General features: G+C 36.3%; 2 protein-coding genes across 4 annotated transcripts; one reads left to right on the top strand and one right to left on the bottom strand.

Moving 5' to 3' along the window:
• Nucleotides 1-2,388: 2,388 nt before the first annotated feature.
• Nucleotides 2,389-5,858, top strand: Ada2b (Transcriptional adapter 2B). Its single transcript, XM_017630617.1, has 4 exons — nucleotides 2,389-2,621; nucleotides 2,984-3,856; nucleotides 5,404-5,553; nucleotides 5,651-5,858. Exons 1-4 carry the CDS (start codon nucleotides 2,508-2,510, stop codon nucleotides 5,765-5,767), a joined length of 1,254 nt encoding a protein of 417 aa, XP_017486106.1. The 5' UTR covers nucleotides 2,389-2,507; the 3' UTR covers nucleotides 5,768-5,858.
• Nucleotides 5,859-7,926: 2,068 nt separating this feature from the next.
• PolI (DNA polymerase iota) lies at nucleotides 7,927-19,187 on the bottom strand. Of its 3 annotated transcripts, XM_017630614.1 has the most exons (4): nucleotides 18,953-19,187; nucleotides 18,784-18,888; nucleotides 12,945-13,974; nucleotides 7,927-9,509 (listed from the first exon to the last, which is right to left on the bottom strand). In XM_017630614.1, exons 2-4 carry the CDS (start codon nucleotides 18,828-18,830, stop codon nucleotides 8,067-8,069), a joined length of 2,520 nt encoding a protein of 839 aa, XP_017486103.1. In that variant the 5' UTR covers nucleotides 18,831-18,888; nucleotides 18,953-19,187; the 3' UTR covers nucleotides 7,927-8,066. The 3 variants fall into 3 exon arrangements, with proteins under 3 accessions (XP_017486103.1, XP_017486105.1, XP_017486104.1); XM_017630616.1 differs by lacking the exon at nucleotides 18,784-18,888 and having other exon boundaries at nucleotides 12,945-13,967; XM_017630615.1 differs by lacking the exon at nucleotides 18,784-18,888 and having other exon boundaries at nucleotides 18,953-19,186.
• Nucleotides 19,188-19,207: the final 20 nt, after the last annotated feature.

Genomic DNA, 19,207 nt, shown 5'->3' with positions numbered 1-19,207 from the left:
AATGTACATTTAAGAGAGTTCGAAATCGTACATGAACGATATACACAAGATCACGCGCCAATGAAAGAAAGAATAAAGTAATTTTCCAGCAGTCGAATTCTCGACGTCATCTTTGTTGTAAGAAGTCAACAACGAAGAGAACGAAGAAAACCGCGTAATTGTTGAACGCATGAATAATCATTCTTCTATAAATCAAGTTGTGTTAAACTATTCTTTACCTTATGTGGTCACACGTCGTCACAAGCGAATATGAAAAAAATTCCAGTAAAAATCCACCCCCAAACGAACAAATGTAAACAAACGGCTAATGTCAAAATCGCCCAATTTTCTTCCTAAATGCGTTTATAACAGGCTACTGGTTTGCTGGCCTGATCCTTGTATTTTTGGTTCATAGAGATCGTATGCTTTTGACAAACAGCCGTGTTCCAGTTGCTTTTTCAGATCCGTATCTATTATGATCAATTCTCACGCAGAAGATAATGTGCAAAAAACCCTACTGAAAAGGAAAAAAAACAAATTTCAAACCAAGAATTCAATACAAAAACTTGAATTGTTTTAATCATAACCGGACATTTGCTTGTGTATATATTCATTTGTCGGTGCTGTCAACTAAAATTTCCTCACTTAATTAGGAAACATAACAAACAGAGTTGATCACAAATTGATCCAGATTTCTATCAGCATCACATCGATGTCGGCGATCACTGAAACGCAGCTATCCACTGTATACGCGAAAAAGCAATGTTGCCACTTTTTCTTATTTAGCATATAGATTCTTAATGTAAAAATCGAGTTGCATTTAGGTGACGAATTTTGTAGGGATAAATCTGCAATTAGAGCTAAATGAGAGATACTATCGATAGTACCCAGCTCTATTTGTGATGTGACCAGTTACAAACAGTGATGCCAATTTACGCGAATATATTGATATAGCGAAGATTGTAAGTTACTGCTAATATTTAAAATGAAATACATGAATTTGCAAAAGATAGTTTTTTTTCATTTGGATGTATGAAAAATATATGTAGGTAATCTTATATTTGCGTAGGGAAAAGTAAAGATTTTCTTGAGAAACGGTAGGGATTTTTTCAAAAATGTATTGGCATCACTGGTCACAAATACAACGTCGCCATGAACCATGAACCAAAAAGACAAGATCAGGACAGCAGAAGAGTGGCCCGTTATAATCGCACTTATGAAAAAAGTAGGGCGATTTTGACATAAGCCGTTTGTTTACATTTGTTCGTTGTTTACAATTTGGTGGTGGCTTTTTACTGCAATTTTCTTAATTTTCGCTTGTGACAACGTGTGCACACATAAGGTAAAGAATAATTTAACACAACGACATGATTTATAGGAGAATTTGCATAATAAAAATGATTATTCATGCGTTCAACAATTACGCGTTTTTTTTTGTTCTCTTCGTTGTTTACTTCTTACAACAAAGATGGCGTCGAGATTTCAACAGCTAGAAAATAACTTTTTTCTTTCTTTCCTTAAGGCATGATCTTGTGTCTTTCGTTCATGGCCATGAACGCTGAATTAACTCTTCTTTACTTGAATAAAAGTGTAAAATAGTGGTGCTTGTGATGTAAACAAACGCTCAGCTGACGAACCCGCTTTCGCAAACTTTTTTCTCAAAACCAGTTACAATTACAACGTCGCGTTCTTACGTGATCTTGTATTTTTGGTTCATGCAACGTCGCGTTCTTGTGTAAATAGGGATGCAAATTTTTGAGGGTTACATCGATATATCGATGTTTCGATGCATCGGAAAAATGAACATCGATGCTAAAATATAACGCCAGAAAAATATCGATATATCGATGGTTTCCGATGTTGTAGTCACATAAAAGGAAAATTTAAAACTTTTCAATTACTACTCTCTGTAATTCAATTAGAAAAATACTTACATATTTATGGATGTATTTCCATGTATTTATTTACCATTCTTCTACTCTTCCTATAAATAGAAAAAATGCATACCGTAGTAAGTTCGCTGGGACTAAAGTTCCAAGGCCCAACTTCGTTGAAATTTCAACGGGAACCCAGCTCTTTTTTAATGATTAAGGAAGCATTTTTAATATCGAAATATAGAGTAAACTCGGAATTTCTGAGTGTTCACCAAAAGAATAAGTAATAAAAATTCATGGCCAGTCAAAAATTGTGGGAGCATTATGGGTAAGTTGAATTCAAGTCCGAGTCACACTAAAGTCGATGTTAAAACATCATTGAAACTGGCATCGATGTATCGTCAATTTAGCGATTTTAGGCAATTGTAAACATCGATGGCAAATATCGAATTTCGAACTGATGTTATCGATGTTTCAAAAATATCGATGCATCGTTTGCATCCCTATGCGTGAACTGTAATTTTGGTTCATGGTGCCCAGTAGCCACTGTACTTAAAACTAAACACTCTGGCAACATAGTTGAATCGTCGCCATTTCTAAAGAAAATTTTTCTGCAAGCAGTTAAGCACAAGCTATATTTTGTGCTGGGGGAGAATGACTAATATCGGAGATCTTTTTACAAAATATAATTGCACGAATTGCCAAGACGACATTTCTGGGATTCGTGTTCATTGCGCAGAATGTGAAAACTTTGATTTATGTTTGCAAGTGAGTAAAATTCCTTGGAATATGTTCATTTCTACAGAATGTTCGGGGGAGTTCGTTGGAAAAGCCGATGATGCCATCGGTTCAGCGATTTGAGATGACGTTTTTCATCCATTGGAAATGGGAATCGTCTCCATTCATTGGAATATAGATTTGTTTACTCACTATCAGGCAACATCTGGGAAACTTTTGACATTTGTTTTTGTTGTCAGCCAGCGAGTTTANTGACGTTTTTCATCCATTGGAAATGGGAATCGTCTCCATTCATTGGAATAAGATTTGTTTACTCACTATCAGGCAACATCTGGGAAACTTTTGACATTTGTTTTTGTTGTCAGCCAGTGAGTTTATTTTTTTTTTTACAGTGTTTCGCTTCTGGTGCGGAGATCGGTGCACATCAAAACAATCATGCATACCAATTTATGGACACGGGTACAGCAATTTTATCCGTATTTCGCGGAAAGGGAGCTTGGACGGCTCGAGAGGAGATAAGGCTGCTGGATGCCATAGAACAGTATGGATTCGGAAACTGGGAAGACATTAGTAAACATATAGAGACCAAGTCAGCTGAAGATGCCAAAGAAGAATATGTTAAGCGTTTTGTGAATGGCACGATTGGCCTACACACTTGGACACCCGCTCAATCACAACGACCTCTGTTGGTGGACCATACGTCTGAAGACAATGGGCCTTTGGGCTCCACAGCTTTGCAGCGTTTGCCTCCATTAGATATTACCAACGAGGAGGCCGCGCAATTGGGGTACATGCCAAACCGGGATGGCTTTGAAAGAGAATATGATCCAACGGCGGAACAGTTAATATCAACAATGGCACTCAGTAGCGAAGACATTGAAGCTGATTATTTATTGAAATTGGCACATGTTGACATGTATACAAGACGTCTGCGTGAGCGCGTGCGTCGTAAGCGCTTAGTGCGTGATTATCAGTTGGTAGCGAATTTTTTTCGCAACCGCAATTATGCCCAGCATCCGGGCATGACACGCGAACAAAAAGAATTTCGAGATCGCTTTCGTGTTTTCGCACAATTTTATACTGCTAACGAATACGAACGTCTATTAATGTCACTTGAACGCGAAAAAGAGCTGCGAATACGATTGGCTGAGTTATGTCGCTATAGATATAACGGACTGACTAAAATCGATGAATGCCGCCACTTTGAACAACATGCAGCCATGGCATTGAATCGCTCAACTGGGCCATACGGCCATGGAAAGACTGTAAGTATGCCTGTAATAATTAATTATATATTTTGGATTGTGTGGACACATAGACTGTTTGGCAAAGAGCAAGGAGGTGAAAGTTTTCATACATACCTACACTTATGCCAAAAATAAGAGCACATTTTGCCAAAGTTTGACTATTTTTCCTTTGTTTAATTTTTTATAAAAGTATATTATCTAACAAAAATCATCTGAATAAAAAGCTTTCATGGAATTTGCTAACTTTTCCTTAAGATCTCCTCGCCAAATTTTTTGGTATGCGGAATTGTAGCCTATTTAATTTTAGTACAATGCAATGTAATTTAGAAGTTTCTACAAAATATCACCGAGTTAAAAGTCGCTAAACATTACCGTTGATTTTTTATAATTTTTTTTTGCCGAGATTTTTTCACATAAAAATTAATTTTGTCATTGCGTTATATGGAATAAAATGCTTAACACCCTCGGAGAAAGATGATCGGTAATTTTTAGCGACTGCAAACTTGCACTTATTTTACTAAAATGATTGGGCTATAGAATAGCTTCCTCGAAAATTTTCTACAAATTGCAGATAAAAAGTTGGTCATTTTGATGAGATTTTTTGGAATGTGATTAATTTTTGTGAACTTTGCTTAAGTTTTGTAACTGTTGCTTAGTATGTGTTTTCAGTGGGAGGCCGAACTATATTTTAAATAAGAAGTATTAAAAATTAATACATATATTATAACCAAAGAAAATCTGTTTTTAAATTTACCTATGAATTTACATATGTGTTTCAATTGAGCAGTTTATTACTTTGTTCATGTTGGCTATACTCTATGTGTCCACTCGACTGCAGGTACAAATACAAATATATAATTATATGTAAGTGTACATAGGTGCATCACACTCCATGCCAAAAAATCGGTGTGGGGTTTCCCTCGTAATTATAAAATTTACAATGTTTTAAGACGTCCACCAAAATGTTTCGGAAAAATATCAAGGTTTACGTTGTTGTTGTTGTAGCAGCATACAAATTCCCCAAAGACTTTTTGGGGAGTGTTGCTGGAGTGACAGTCCTTGGCCAGATATAAATCTGGGTCGTTCCGGTTACGTAGACNAATTTTTTTTTTTTTTTTTTTAATAAAATCGGTTTTTAAAAAAATGATTTCCAAAAAATTATTGCAGATAGAAGAAGTTACATAAGCTTAAAATGTATGCATACAAATTAACAAAAAAAAGAAATCAGCGGAATCGAAATAATGACATGTTTGGTGTTATTTTCCAATCGGTCCACATCCGGGTAGATCTTAATAATTTTCCGAATTATTTTGACAAAAGTCTTAAATATAGTAGGTACATTTTATAATTCCGGTGCAAAATTAGAAACCTTTTTTTGAGCCACCCCAATATACACAGCTCTTAGAACTAGTTTATAGTTATTTAATTTTCGCTTAAACTGACAATACACGAAAGATTGAATATCGTGTCGTATTTTGAAGTGTTTTTCGTAGTTTGACTTGAATTTGTTTGCCGCATAGTTTGCATAGAACTTCTAACATTCCATTTATTTTCACGATATTCAGTTTGCGTGTATTATCGGCACACCAAGCGGCGAACGTTTGAACGGATGTATAAGACAATGTTTAACCACAGGACCACACGCAGCCCAGCATTGGAAGTCGTCGGCAGCCAAGCTCTTTCTTACACTCTCCGCAACCCAGCAGCCGAAAAGTGTAAGTACAAACATATCAACTTTTAATAACGATGTAACAACTATATAACGTTTTTTTTTTTTTTTTTTTAGANTTTTTTTTTTTTTTTTTTTTTTAGAGAAATGTTAAACGGAAGCGAGGCAAGTCTAAATTCAATCGCGTCAAGAAACACGCACCACACCGGCGACCTGATCTCCTCCGGCGCATTATTGCACAACAGAAATTACTCGGATAGCTGTCGGGAATCGTCGGTTCATACGACGATATCGCCAGCGGGGATGATAGTGGGAGTGGGCATGATGAACACGACGATGACAGCAACAAAATTGTCGAACGGCAATCTACAACCATTGGCTNTTGGAGCAAAGTGGCTAATTACTGTAAAAAAGTAAACTCGGATATTCTCTGCGCTTTTCTGTATACGAGAATAATCGCTATACGTAATACAAAGTACGATACTGGTAGGCAAGCTACTAGACAGCAGTCGCCATAATGGGGCCAAAATTTACACACAAACTTGGATATTAAACTAATTGTTTTGAATTGAAAGCTAATATGTAGAAACTTAAATTTTTGTTGTCATAGTCTTCGTCTGTTAATGCTAACAGACTTTCTGGCGATACTTTTGCAATAATTTAATTGATAATTTGTAGGTATAAATTAGATTTATAAATGTTTAACGCGCATAAATATTATACATTTGAAAAATACCAGCAATACACCAATCCATCTACATACGTAGCATAACCTTTAGAATTAGTTATCAATAACTTAAATCTCTAAACGCTTACTTGTATCAAGTTTTCAATTAGGTTTTGTGCAACCACACTTTTTGTTCCAAGTATAGATTAAATGATTGAACTGAATTTTCAAAAATACAATGTATACATATGTATGTATGTTAGTATAAAACCAATTTGCTTACACTTAAGTAGTTAGCCTTTTATTAGACTGGTATAAAAAAGGCAAGCTTCAGTTAAATAAAATTGGGATCCACTGTAACTGAAAACTATATTTGTGTATTTCTCATACTCGGGGTGTGAAATTGAGTAAAATATATATGTACATTTGACTTGCGGAATGAAACTAGATACAGAAAACAGTTAGCGAATTGTGGCTTTGAAATGGACTTTTCAAGTATTTAAAAATGATTAAATTTTGTTTAATGTTTTGTTTAATCAATTAACTTGCCTTTAATACCTTCACCAATGATCCGGAACTATTGCTGACCTGATCAGAAGCTCTGACTAGCAAATAGTCTCTTTCTCTATCGTATTAAAAAATCCTCAACCCGACACCGTGCCCATTGGACGGTTTGCAGCCAGGAGGAAAACCGGCTGGAACTGAACGGCGCCTTCTCGACACCGGGCCGCACCGGCAAGGGAGCTGTCGCGGCGGACGATTGAGATCCCCAGTAACTACTTAGACCGCTACGCCTGGCTGGTCAGACATGCGGTGGTACGAGCAAGATGAAGACAACTAAAGAACATAACAACAAAAACTAAAACAAAAACAAGGTACAAGCAGCAACAAAAGTAACAACAAAAACTGGGAAAGAAGCGGCACTCTTTATAAAGCACGCGCGAGAGGACGATCAACCTTCTACGAGCAGCGGCATCTTCCACGAGAGGGAACCACAATAGCTCAACTTCGCTCTGGCTACTGCAGCAGGTTAAACTCGTACCTGAGCAGACTAAACGCGGATGTGCCAAATGAGTGTCCGGACAGGCCCCCGACTCGAAACATCTCTTCGCATGCCCGGAAAACCCGACAACCCTAACGACTTTGTCCTTGTGGACCGACCCTGTGGAGGCTGCACGCTTCTTAGGACTGCCGTCAGTGGAACTTGACGACAACGACTGAGATATCAACCGATCTGGGCGAGGTTGTTGTAGCCACTACAACAACAACGAGAGGGCTTTGAAAGAAGATAGTGGTCATGAGACCGCGTAGAGATAGTGTGAGAAGGAGGTATCATAGAGTCCTCGCGCGGGCAAACCTGGTCCCCCGTCAGTCCGGATCGACGACCTCGCGCGGCTCTTTGAAGAAGGAGAGGGAACGCCACTCGGATAGAAGGGCGAATCCGCCAACTCTTCCACACGCAGGGAAATCCGGTTCGCTGACCGACTCCAGGAGGTTCGGTCTCAGCGGCTCAGTTGCGAGGCCATATGTAAGGTGTCTTGAACAAAGCAAAACTCCCGAGGTAGCTAGGGAGCTGGCTCTCGCTAGATCTAAGTTAACTGAACACTGGGAAAACGGCTATAAGTAAAAACACTTCAGGTAATTTTTGTATATCTTTTTTTTTATTAAAAACGCAATTTTCGTCTTTAATTTTCACTATATAACAAATGCTTAGTCAGCTATCCAACGAATGACAAAAACAGGATTAAAAAGTTATGGTATAAATTGAGAACCATGCGGCAAATTAATGGTTGCTTTTGGATATTTATTTCTTGCCCTTGCACATACATATGTCAACATGCATTTGCCCATCTCAAAGAAAATTAAATACTTTAAAATGAGCCTTACAGATATCACTTGTTTCGCAGGAAATACCTGTAAAGGGTATTTTTTTGTGTACTGTTCGTATTTGGCGATGCACCGCCAGCTCTAGTGGCAACCGTGGTAGTTGTCTGAGTGGAAGATGCTGCACCAGGCGAAACTTCACTACTGGTTGGTCTAATATTACCATTGGCTACGGCAACTGCAGCTGCAGCCAGTGAACTGCGCCAAGATTCAATTAATTCGTTTTGGACATCCAATGGTAACTCATTGAAAACTGCCGTATCCACACCGGCCGGACAGGGAATGTTCGATAGATTTCCGGTAATGGTAGTTGTACTTGTTGTGGTGGAGACCACATCAGAGTTAGTTGTTTCACCTGTGAAAGCATCTATCTGTGTGTCGGCGGATAGTAAAATATCTCCTACTTGTTTTGCTGCTGGAATGTCGACAGTTGCCAGTGTACTTGCGACACTGCAAGTTTCATCCATTGGCGATGGTAATGGTGAAGAAGTTGTGGACGAAGGCGTGGATGAGATTTGGCGTTGTGTTACATAAGGACGATTGGTTACCGTTCCGCGATTAATTTTCATAAGTAAAGTCGATGGAGGCTGTATTGTACAAAAACGCTGCAGAGGAGTGAATGACGTCATTGAAGCTGGCGATGTTGATGACGCAGCTGAAGAAGTGGTAGCACTTGTCGAAACGCTTGTTGGACTGGTAACGAAATCTTTCTCACTGTCACGTGAATTTAAACGTAGATCACAAACCCGTAATTTACTCGGTGACGCAACGTCGGCGGCATCATTGGAGCTGCAAACGGCTGAGCTTCCGAGGCAGCGTCGTTTTGCCATTAATAGGCGACCAATCCGACTTTTTTTGGGTGAAGGCTCTATCTCGGTCTCGGAAAAATCCGAAAAGTCTGAATTTGTTGCCGCAGATTCAGAACCGTTGTCAATCAACATGGGAATGGGTGAAGCGGCAGTTGCACGTCGACGGTAAAACTGATCACTGGACTGAAATGTAGTAGGCGATGAACGGAAAGCGTCGTCGCTATTTGTTGATGAAATCGAAGGTGTTGGACTTCCCGATGATGTGGTTACATCTGTGTTTGTTAACGATGTAATAGATTGAACTTCTAAATCGGTTTTTTTGATGAGAAAGTTCGCAATGGATGAAGAACCGAGCTTACGTTGTTGAAATTTTGAAAATGCTAACCCAATCAGAGTAATATTAAACGGTTTGGTCAGGTCTACGACGCGTTCGAAAAGGCGTAGTATGATTTTTAACAGCTTTTCTTGAGAGCCATCAGCCAGTATGACTTTGGGACCACCAGATTCAGTGTATGTCAGTGACTTAAAGAGGGAGGGCAAAATATTCACTTGCTTAGTCTCACGATGACTGGTCTTTTTTTGGGGATCAAATTTGCGTAGAATGATTTTGATAGCGACAGGAATACGGCCGTCCTCTGCAACCTAAGTGCAAATAAAGTAGTTGTTCATTTATTGAAACACTTTAAAAATAATATACATGTATATATATACGTACATATGCATGTATGTACATGTCGCTCATTTACTAATAGACTGTTATAACTGAAAAAAAATAAACGAAATGCAGACGATGCGGAGGTGTTCGTTTTACGATGATTCATATTGTGTAAAAATTTCGTGTTTCGTCTTGTATGGTTTACGAGTAAAGAGCAATATGGAGTACTTTTTTCGGCATTTTGGGAGCAATTTGAAAACTTTAACGCATCTCATGAAAAATCTCGTTTTTCGAGTAATGACAGTCTTTTAGTAAGATAAAACAACTTATGTCGCGAGTTCGGCCATTTAACCGTTAAAGCAAAAAATCATTGGGTTCTTAAACAATATTTTAACGATAGCAATAGGTGTAGTTAAAGATGCTCTTTCATTCGAAAGTAATCCAAAAGCCAAACCTTGTAAAGTCACTTAAATTGTTTCATTAAAATGATAAGTATTGGAACCATGATTCAATAAAAACGGCTTAAGGCTTGATAACCTGGCGTATTTGATATACGCATGTATATAAAACACATTCACATGTTTGAAGTACAATGATGGGAAAAAAGATAGGCACGCGACATTTTAACAAATTTTGAAAATTTTTCTTTNTAAATTGTTTCATTAAAATGATAAGTATTGGAACCATGATTCAATAAAAAGGGCTTAAGGCTTGATAACCTGGCGTATTTGATATACGCATGTATATAAAACACATTTACATGTTTGAAGTACAATGATGGGAAAAAAGATAGGCACGCGACATTTTAACAAATTTTGAAAATTTTTGTTGGGTTTTTTTAATATTTATTATTTTAGCTCGTTAAAGTAACAAAACCCATAAAAATTCATATTTCATACTTTGTGCAAAAATTATAAAAACTCTGCAATTGCATCAAAATTTTTAGTTAGATATTGCAGATTTTTTTTGAGTAGACAGTCTTATATCCCATTAAATTCTAGTATAGTATAGTGTAAGTTTTAAGGTGCTAAAAAATTTCGTTGATTTTTGTTAATTTTTTCTGACTGTATTACAAATTTTCTACATACAAAAAATAAAAAATAAATAGTCGAATAAAATTGCCAAAACTCAACACGAAAACTTGTTAAAATGTCGCATATTGATATTTTATTTTAATTTTGAGACCCTTCGCAGTTTTTATACCGCTCAATAGCACATAATTTACATAATTCAACAATCTTTTGTAAGGGAATCTCAAGTCACGGCTGTCAATAATTATCTAACATTTTGTTATTGGATGATGTATGTACGTATGTATTTGGACTGACCTACATAATTTGATTTTTCAACCGGTTTTCTTGTGATTAAATCCTTTCGATCATACTTGAATTCTTATGACCGCTTTGAATTATGGTTTAACAAAATATATCTTAAAATTACGGTTATAACAAAATCAAAAAATAAAAGTCCAAAACAAAGCGAATTTATATATGATTCATCAGCTGTGAGTAGCGTTTGATTGTAAAATTTTTGCATTTTGCTAGTGAGTGATTGAAAACGTGAGAGACTCTCACCATACCAGAGTTGTTAAAGAATGCAGTAATTTTTAACTAAATTGATTGAAGTCCCCACGTGATTGCAATAATTTTTTGTTAGTCCTGACTAAGACTAAAAAAATTAGTCTTTATTCTTTTTTTTTGATTTATTATTCATAAATCATTTTTTAGTAATTTCTTGTTAGTCATTTGAGTGCATTCTTTTGCTGTACTTTGAATGTTTTTTCAGGGATCGTGAACGCGTTCCGTCTTTGTTTTAATTCTGCATGAGAACAAAATGTAATGTCAAGAACAGAATGATAACGAAAGTTTCGGGAACGTTTTCAATGAGAACGAAAGTACCNTAGTCATTTGAGTGCATTCTTTTGCTGTACTTTGAATGTTTTTTCAGGGATCGTGAACGCGTTCCGTCTTTGTTTTAATTCTGCATGAGAACAAAAGGTAATGTCAAGAAGAACAGAATGATAACGAAAGTTTCGGGAACGTTTTCAATGAGAACGAAAGTACCGAGAACATTTTCATGGAGGATCAAATCTACAGAGATTACTATGCTCAACCGGTACCCGAATATTAAAAAAGGCGTACCTTAAATATACCACACCCTTGCCGTCTTCGGGCGCAGTAGAAAGGCTTTCGTCTAGAATTCGTTTCTCTTCTGTGCCTACTGACGCCAAGTGAAGCCAAGTACTTCTCCACCTGGTCTTTCCAGCGGAGCCGCGATTGCACGCTCTTGTAGTAAATTGTCTCAGAGCGGTTCAGTTCTGCAGCTCTTATTATCTTCTCCAACATCAGATTAAAGAAGTCACATGAAAGGGAGTCGCCCTGTCTGAAAATCCGTTTAGTGGCGAACGGCTCGGAGAGGTCTTTCCCAATTCTGACGGAGCCGGTGGTATTTTACACAGCCATATCAGTCAGACGTAGCGGCGTATAAGCAACTCCTTTCAGTGCTGTCGAAAGCGGCTTTAAAGTCGACAAATAGATAATAAATATTTATTATTAAAATTAAGGCAGCTTTTTCCATTATTTTTAAGATTCAGCGATTTTAAATTTTGTTCCGACAGCATAAACTCGTCGTACAGCATCTGTACAAATCCTCATTACGAAAGGATTCAATGAAGGATCTCTACCCATTTATTTTCTAAACAAATAAGTATTATAATTCTATGAAGAAGTGCACGGAAAGATTGCTTTAGAATTTTACTATTCACCTCAGACTGCAAAAATTACAGAAGACTTATGACTTCAACTTTGCAGTCAATGAATGGGACTGCAATGATTTAAAGTCATGATGACTGCATTCATTAACACCTCTGGCGAGATTGTTTGTATTTTCTGTCGCCCTTTTTCATTCTGGGGAGAATAGCTGAAATTTGACAATGGTCCGCTAAAAGCAGAAACAAAATACATATATATTGTGTGAATTCGCCTTGGTCCAAAATATTGATTATTTTTTATCGAAAAATAAAAGTAATAAAATGAAGGAACGTTTAAAATGCTAGCTATTAGTTGAAAGTGCTGTTTTGAATTATTCTTCTGTTACAATATCAGCTTTGAGTGTATTTTAACGTTCATAACGACATAAACAAATCATTTTTAGAAAAAAAACGACTTCAATTCTCATATAAAACAAAAATATATATATAAAAGAATTATCGAAATCGGTTGACCTGGTCCAAAGTTATGCGGTAACATACATAAAAAAATTAAAAAAATATTTCGACGAACTGATAATGTATGTAAACAATAAAAGCTATCTAAAAAAATAATGGTTTAAAAAAATTTGAATAACGACTGAATCAATATTTTTATTACATCTTAATATCCGTTACGGTCCCGGATCAATATTAATATACTTTGATTACTCACTTGCTCAACTAGACGCATTAACAACAAACGGAAACGTTCCTCAACCTCGGTACGTACTGATATTGGACGGCATGAATCTTCCAGTCCAATAGTTTTTGGTTTTCCAGATGGACGCACAGAACTCATATCTCTTCCAAAAGCCAAATCTTTCAATTTCGAGGCCGTTTCAAAGCCGCACTTCTTTCTCAAGGAATCCATACTGCAATTTTGCAACTCCGTAATATTAGCAATTCCACTCTCTAGCAACAATGACTCGGTCTTTTGCCCAATCCCAGTAACTCTGTGTAAGCCATTTAAATCGCGCATGAACTGTTCTGCATAGTTGGAACACAAGACAGTCTGCTGATTAGGCTTATGTTGGGATCCAACTAATTTGGCCAATAATTTGTTATATGATATCCCAGCACAACAGGTGATATTGAGTTGATCATGCAAGTTCATTCGTATTTCCTTGGCAATTTGCGAACCCACCGCTAAACGCTGTGCACAACCACAGGCACAACTAGACATAAAGTCGCCGTTTTCAGGATACACTTGACCTTCGACTTTTGGGAATGCAGTTGGTGAGGCTATTGAACCGTCCATATGTTGATATAAGTTCTTTTCAATGCGACCACGCACTTGTGCCGATACGTCTAAGTAGTTTTCGTCAAAACCCAGCTTTTCCACTAATGGTGTATAAGCCAATAGTGCATCAAATATGCGCTGAGACATTTGTCGATAAGGAGTCAAATCTTCACCATTGACTAAAATTAGGGTAGGACAGAGTCGCTGTGCCTCCTCAATTGACATTAATTTTTTTATGCCGAACTCACGAGCCACATAATTACATGTGACTAAGCAACTTTTTTGTTGTATACCAAGTGGGCGCGTGCGCAAAGTTGGATCTCGTAACTCTTCAACCTGTGCATAAAAACAGTCCATGTCAAGGTGAATAATAGTACGCTGATGCGGCTCATTGCGACAAAGAGCATTCGAAAAGTCCATTTTGTTTGTAGAGGTCTTTAAGAGCGAGCTGATTGCCTGAAAGCTTAATTATACATATTTAATATAACTTCTTGGCATTAGCATTGGTTAATAATAAATTTTTATATGTGCTTATGAACATATCTACATATGTATATACATGTATATGGATATGATCTTGAAATACATGAACACAATTTTTTTATGTATCAGCATATGAACATATCGACGCCTCCAAGCCATACGTCTGACTAAGTCTAAGGAAAAAATATAAAAATACATAACAATATTGCGCGATTTTAGCGTGATTGCAAATAGTGATTAATGTGGGTACTTTTAACTACTCTTTTGTATTTCACGTATTTTTTTCAACAATATTCTCCCATAATATTCTCATTCCGAAATCCCTGAAATGTGTTCGTCAAGTTTCCCTACTAATTTAGAATGCACTTATTTTTATAAAATCCTATTTTAAGCTTTAATATAATTCTAATATATGGCATGGGAATGGATTAATTTACCAATAAATCAAAGGGTTGAGTGTTTACCTTTGCAGTGATATGTTGGAATCAAATATGTGTTGTGAATGATCTGAATTATTCCCGTTTTTATGGCAACTGTATTACGGAATTTTCGTAAAATTCCATTAAATAAGTTAATAGTAAAAACAATCTTTTTAAAGCAAACTTTATACATATGAACGAAATCGGAGCATAAATACTGGTTAACCAAATCCATATATCGAATCGTGCGCCACCTATCAGCAAAATTTTTAGTGGAGTTATTCCTTTTAAAATAGTTAATATACATTCTAAATATGAACCAAATTGGACTATAATATAGGCATGTTTCAAATATCTCATCTTTCATATTGCATCGTTATCGATTTCTGAGTCAACTGTTAAGTTTCAAGTCCCTAGGGCATCGGGAAGTTAGTCAAAAATTGATTGCAACAAACATACTTACATACAGAGAAAGTTAAATAAAAGCTTGCAAAATTAGCCCAGTAAAATTAGTTTTTCTAAAAAAAAAAAAAATTAAACAGCGATTTTTCGATGCAGTTTCCTTCTATTTGGCGCGTAGATCATGGATCCACAGTTATGCCCCTAAATTTCATATGGCAACATTCCGCCATATAGAATTTTAGGCTTTTTTGGTTTTAAATCTGTGATTAGTATAATGCGGCATTTCCTTTATTTTTTAAACGATAAGGAGTTTTTGGATGAGACTTACCTAATAAGAATATTGACTTGCTAGTATCGAAACTATTTATTGCACGTTTAGTTGCCAAAAGTTGTTCAACGGCTCAGCGCTAATGAGTCATTCGCAATCGTATGCTGCGAATGCCGATTTATACCAAAGCCAGCCTTTCGACATAAGCTTATTTTCCATATGAATACAGAAATACTTGTAATTATTGAATAATCCCGATATGAACAATATAAATATTAAAGCATTAAACACTATGTGGTTCTTTTGTTCGCATTTGAACATTTTTAACAAATTTTTCAGGTCAGTAAATTTGTTATGAGCATAAAAATGTCTGGTAACAGAGGTCTGCATTCACCGTGTAAACAGGCAAAAAGTAGTGTCGGAAAGTTTGGTTTTAAGAAATAAAAACTGCTTTCGAAAGCCACTTTACATTCAAGGTGTAACTGCTGCTGCAATCTCTTTCGAAATTTCTTGAGTATGACAGACTTTTGAAAGGACTTGCACCTCACACGTCTAACAGCCATTTATCAGCTACTTTAAAGTAAATAAATAAATTTATGGACAAGTGCGCTCGTGCATACAAATATGCAAATGATTTACTTTTTATTATGCTTTAGAAAAAATAACTTACGTCTCTACATACGCTCAGGTTCTGCAATTCACTTCCGAGTGAATTTAAACCCATGCCAATTTGAATTCAAAGCCAGTTCGATTGAAATTCGCTCGGAAGTGATAATTTCCACAGGAATTTTTTGTANTCACAGCGTATAAATATATGTATGTATGTATGTATGTATATACATACGCGCAGGTTCTGCAATTCACTTCCGAGTGAATTTAAACCAATGCCAATTTGAATTCAAAGCGATTTCGATTGAAATTCGCTCGGAAGTGATAATTTCCACAGGAATTTTTTGTACATATTTGCAATTTCTTTATTTCCCTCGCGAAGTGTGATCAAAACAAAATAGCAACAGTTACGTATTCCCCCACCCCTTCGATATTCAATATTTTGTTTTTGTTTCTTTTTCTGACTCGTTCACTCACCAACTTTCATTGCTTTAACAGCATTTCCTCTTTTCATACTTAACCCGGCGAGTTTGAGGGGTATGACATACCCGCCATCTTACTAATCGCATACTCATGGAAAAAAGTGAGACTATTAGAAAAAGGGGTGTTGTGTGTGTTTGATAGGGTCTCACGCCAGATCATTGGAGAATTTGAAGAACTTTTTCGCGGATATAACACAATTCCATCAATTATTAGTTATTTATTAGTTTAGAAATAAAAGATACTGATGNGGACTATTAGAAAAAGGGGTGTTGGGTGTGTTTGATAGGTCTCACGCCAGATCATTGGAGAATTTGAAGAACTTTTTCGCGGATATAACACAATTCCATCAATTATTAGTTATTTATTAGTTTAGAAATAAAAGAGACTGATGCTTTGGTTTGCTACATTTCCGAATAGCCCCATACCTACAAAAAGACAGACAAGTTTATTTATTCGTTAGACCCCGAAAACGAAAGATTCCTGTATTATTAAACATGAAATGGGCCTTAGAATAAAAACCAGCACTTTCATTTTCTTAATATTTCAGACCCTTTACTCGATTTATTCAAAGAAATTTAAGTAAATAAATAATGGGCCGTATGCATAAAACTTAAACAAATGCTTTTTCTTAAAATTTTAGACCTTTTATTTTATTTCTTCACATAAATCTAAGTGAAGCGAATGAAGTATTAAAAAAGGCAATTGCTTAGTCTTTATGTATTCGGCGCAATGTGAACATCAATTCTAGTTAGAATTGTATATGCGGGTATATCATACCCGGCCTCATACTCTATGTAACAATTCTCGCCTCATTCTCGCCGGGTTAAGAAGTATGTAGTATACGAAATGACCAAAAAGCAATGAGTAATGGGTTTACCATCAAACTCTCCAGCACCTTCATGACTTTTTTTTAATAGTATGTTTAATAAAATAGGGAAAGTTTACGTTACAATTAACGAGCTCAGTGGTATTTCTCCATACTAAAAATCCTTTACCTAGTAACTAATAGCCAATCCCAGTATTTTTTCTTTAATTCAATAGACCGATCGTGACTATAAGGAAAATATTTCATAATAATGGTTATATTTATGTACATAAGTGGTCAAGTGCTCATATTTAATCACAATGCAATTGACAAATTCCCAACTTTCAACTTTTCACTTCGTAGCTGCTTGGATTTACTTTTTAAATTAATCGGAAGAACTACAAGACCATACACAACAGATCCCCGCGTATCCAGTTGCGAATGACTACAATTGCAATTCTGTATAACAAACCCAGCTGTCTAGCTGTTTTAAAAAATAACACATACATACTAAATAACATGTAGTATGCATGTATGTATGTAAGGATATTTTTGTGACCGATAAAACAATAAAGCGTTTTTAATGTAGATTAATTTGGGNAGTGATCTAGAAGTATGAGCGTTTGTGCAATATGTTTATTTGTATATGCATATGAAGCATATTTAACTGATGAAAACATAAACTGTTTTTAAATGGGATATTTACATCAATCTCATAGTAGTCTTATTTTAATTTTGAGTCATTTTGCATTTTTTATACAGCTAATTACGTAATTTACATAGATACATCAATATTACGTTCAAAATTTCGTTTAAAATGCCAGATTTCCTGCAAATGCATTAGAATTTACAAAAGGAATTTCACTACTAATGGCCTACTTTGCGTACGTTTCTACTATCATTTTCGCACCAAGAGATTTCATTCCTCCCCTTTTCTCCGTCCTTCGTAAATGCAACCTTTTGTAAGGGAGTGTCAAACCGCAGCTGTCAATAATTATCTAACCTTGTATTATTGAATCATGGGCTATGTGAACGGCTTCTTCTGCCTGGAAACCGCCTGGCAGCTACCTGGAAAGTACCTGTCAAAATGTATAACTATCCTGCCAAAATGTTAGACAGGGTGTTTAAAGTGATGTAANCAACCTTTTGTAAGGGAGTGTCAACCGTAGCTGTCAATAATTATCTAACCTTGTATTATTGAATCATGATACATACTAACCCACCATGCAAAACATGAGAAATAGGCAACAATCGTCAATGGCAACAAATTGGCGACTCACCGATTTATTGCTGTGGTGACAAATCGGCAACATCACTTCGTTCATGACAATTTTGAATAAAAAAGTTCTCAAAAATTCCGAAACTTATGAATATGGCGTCAATAGTATTGGCCAAAGCATCTAAATAGATTGGCCAAAGCAGAAATAGGAAGCCTCACAGCGAGAAAATGAATTAATTCCCATTGTAAGTTGCGATTTGGTATACAAAAAAATAAATGAAGTCTTAAAAAGAATAAAATTATTCCAAATATCGCCTGAAGCGATAAGAAAAGGACTCATTCAGGTAATAAGAAAACGACTAGCCCAGGCGAGTTGCCTTCGGCGGACGTTTTAGAGCGACCGGTAATAGGAAATCGATTCGATGGCAATATTACCGGCAATAAATTTGTTTCCGAGGGCGACACGTTTTCTTATTGCCGGCAACACAAATTGTTTGGTGGGAAATAACATGTAGTATGCATGTATGTATGTAAGGATATTTTTGTGACCGATAAAACAATAAAGCGTTTTTAATGTAGATTAATTTGGGTTTCCAAGTGACTGCGCTGTAACTAGACGACTGCAAGGCATGGAAGGTAAAAGACGAAGGTCAGGCGATAGCAACAACGTAATAAATGGCGACAAGCAGCTATTGCATGTGTGATTGCAATTAGACTGGTACGCTTTCACTTTTATTTTTCAGGTTTTCTTACCTTGGAAATATCCTAGAAGATCGATGGCAGATGCAATTGGTTTTCGTTGCACCCTTTTTCTGCTCCTTATCAATTTTGCGACACTCTGAAATGCAAAATCCGTATTTTCTCCTTTTGGTAAATTTCAGCTGTACTCAACCTCGCACTGCACGTATTCTCTAACGTCAACATTATTATATTATGGGATATTATATGGGACCAATATCGGTTTGGGACCAAATGCCCACCCTATACTTCCGGTAGTGCCGACGAAAA

This window comes from Rhagoletis zephyria, unplaced genomic scaffold (genome assembly GCF_001687245.7).
Source record: "Rhagoletis zephyria isolate East Lansing unplaced genomic scaffold, Rhagoletis_zephyria_1.1 Rzeph_scaffold_07953, whole genome shotgun sequence".
In the NCBI taxonomy this organism is placed as follows: Eukaryota; Metazoa; Arthropoda; class Insecta; order Diptera; family Tephritidae; genus Rhagoletis; species Rhagoletis zephyria.
The sequence above is the reverse complement of the archived record's forward strand: the minus strand, read 5'-3'. Positions and strand labels throughout refer to the sequence as shown.

What these genes read in the sequence shown, in the direction of transcription:
- Ada2b (XM_017630617.1), top strand. Translation starts at nt 2,508, where the DNA reads ATGACTAATATCGGAGATCTTTTTACAAAATATAATTGCACGAATTGC. An exon ending in ACTTTGATTTATGTTTGCAA is followed by an intron (nt 2,622 to 2,983) that starts GTGAGTAAAATT and finishes TTTTTTTTACAG; the next exon opens with TGTTTCGCTTCTGGTGCGGA. An exon ending in CAACCCAGCAGCCGAAAAGT is followed by an intron (nt 5,554 to 5,650) that starts GTAAGTACAAAC and finishes TTTTTTTTTTAG; the next exon opens with AGAAATGTTAAACGGAAGCG.
- PolI (XM_017630614.1), bottom strand. Translation starts at nt 18,830, where the DNA reads ATGCCTTGCAGTCGTCTAGTTACAGCGCAGTCACTTGGAAACCCAAA. An exon ending in CAGTCACTTGGAAACCCAAA is followed by an intron (nt 13,975 to 18,783) that starts TTAATCTACATT and finishes TGTATAATTAAG; the next exon opens with CTTTCAGGCAATCAGCTCGC. An exon ending in TAATGCGTCTAGTTGAGCAA is followed by an intron (nt 9,510 to 12,944) that starts GTGAGTAATCAA and finishes ATTTGCACTTAG; the next exon opens with GTTGCAGAGGACGGCCGTAT.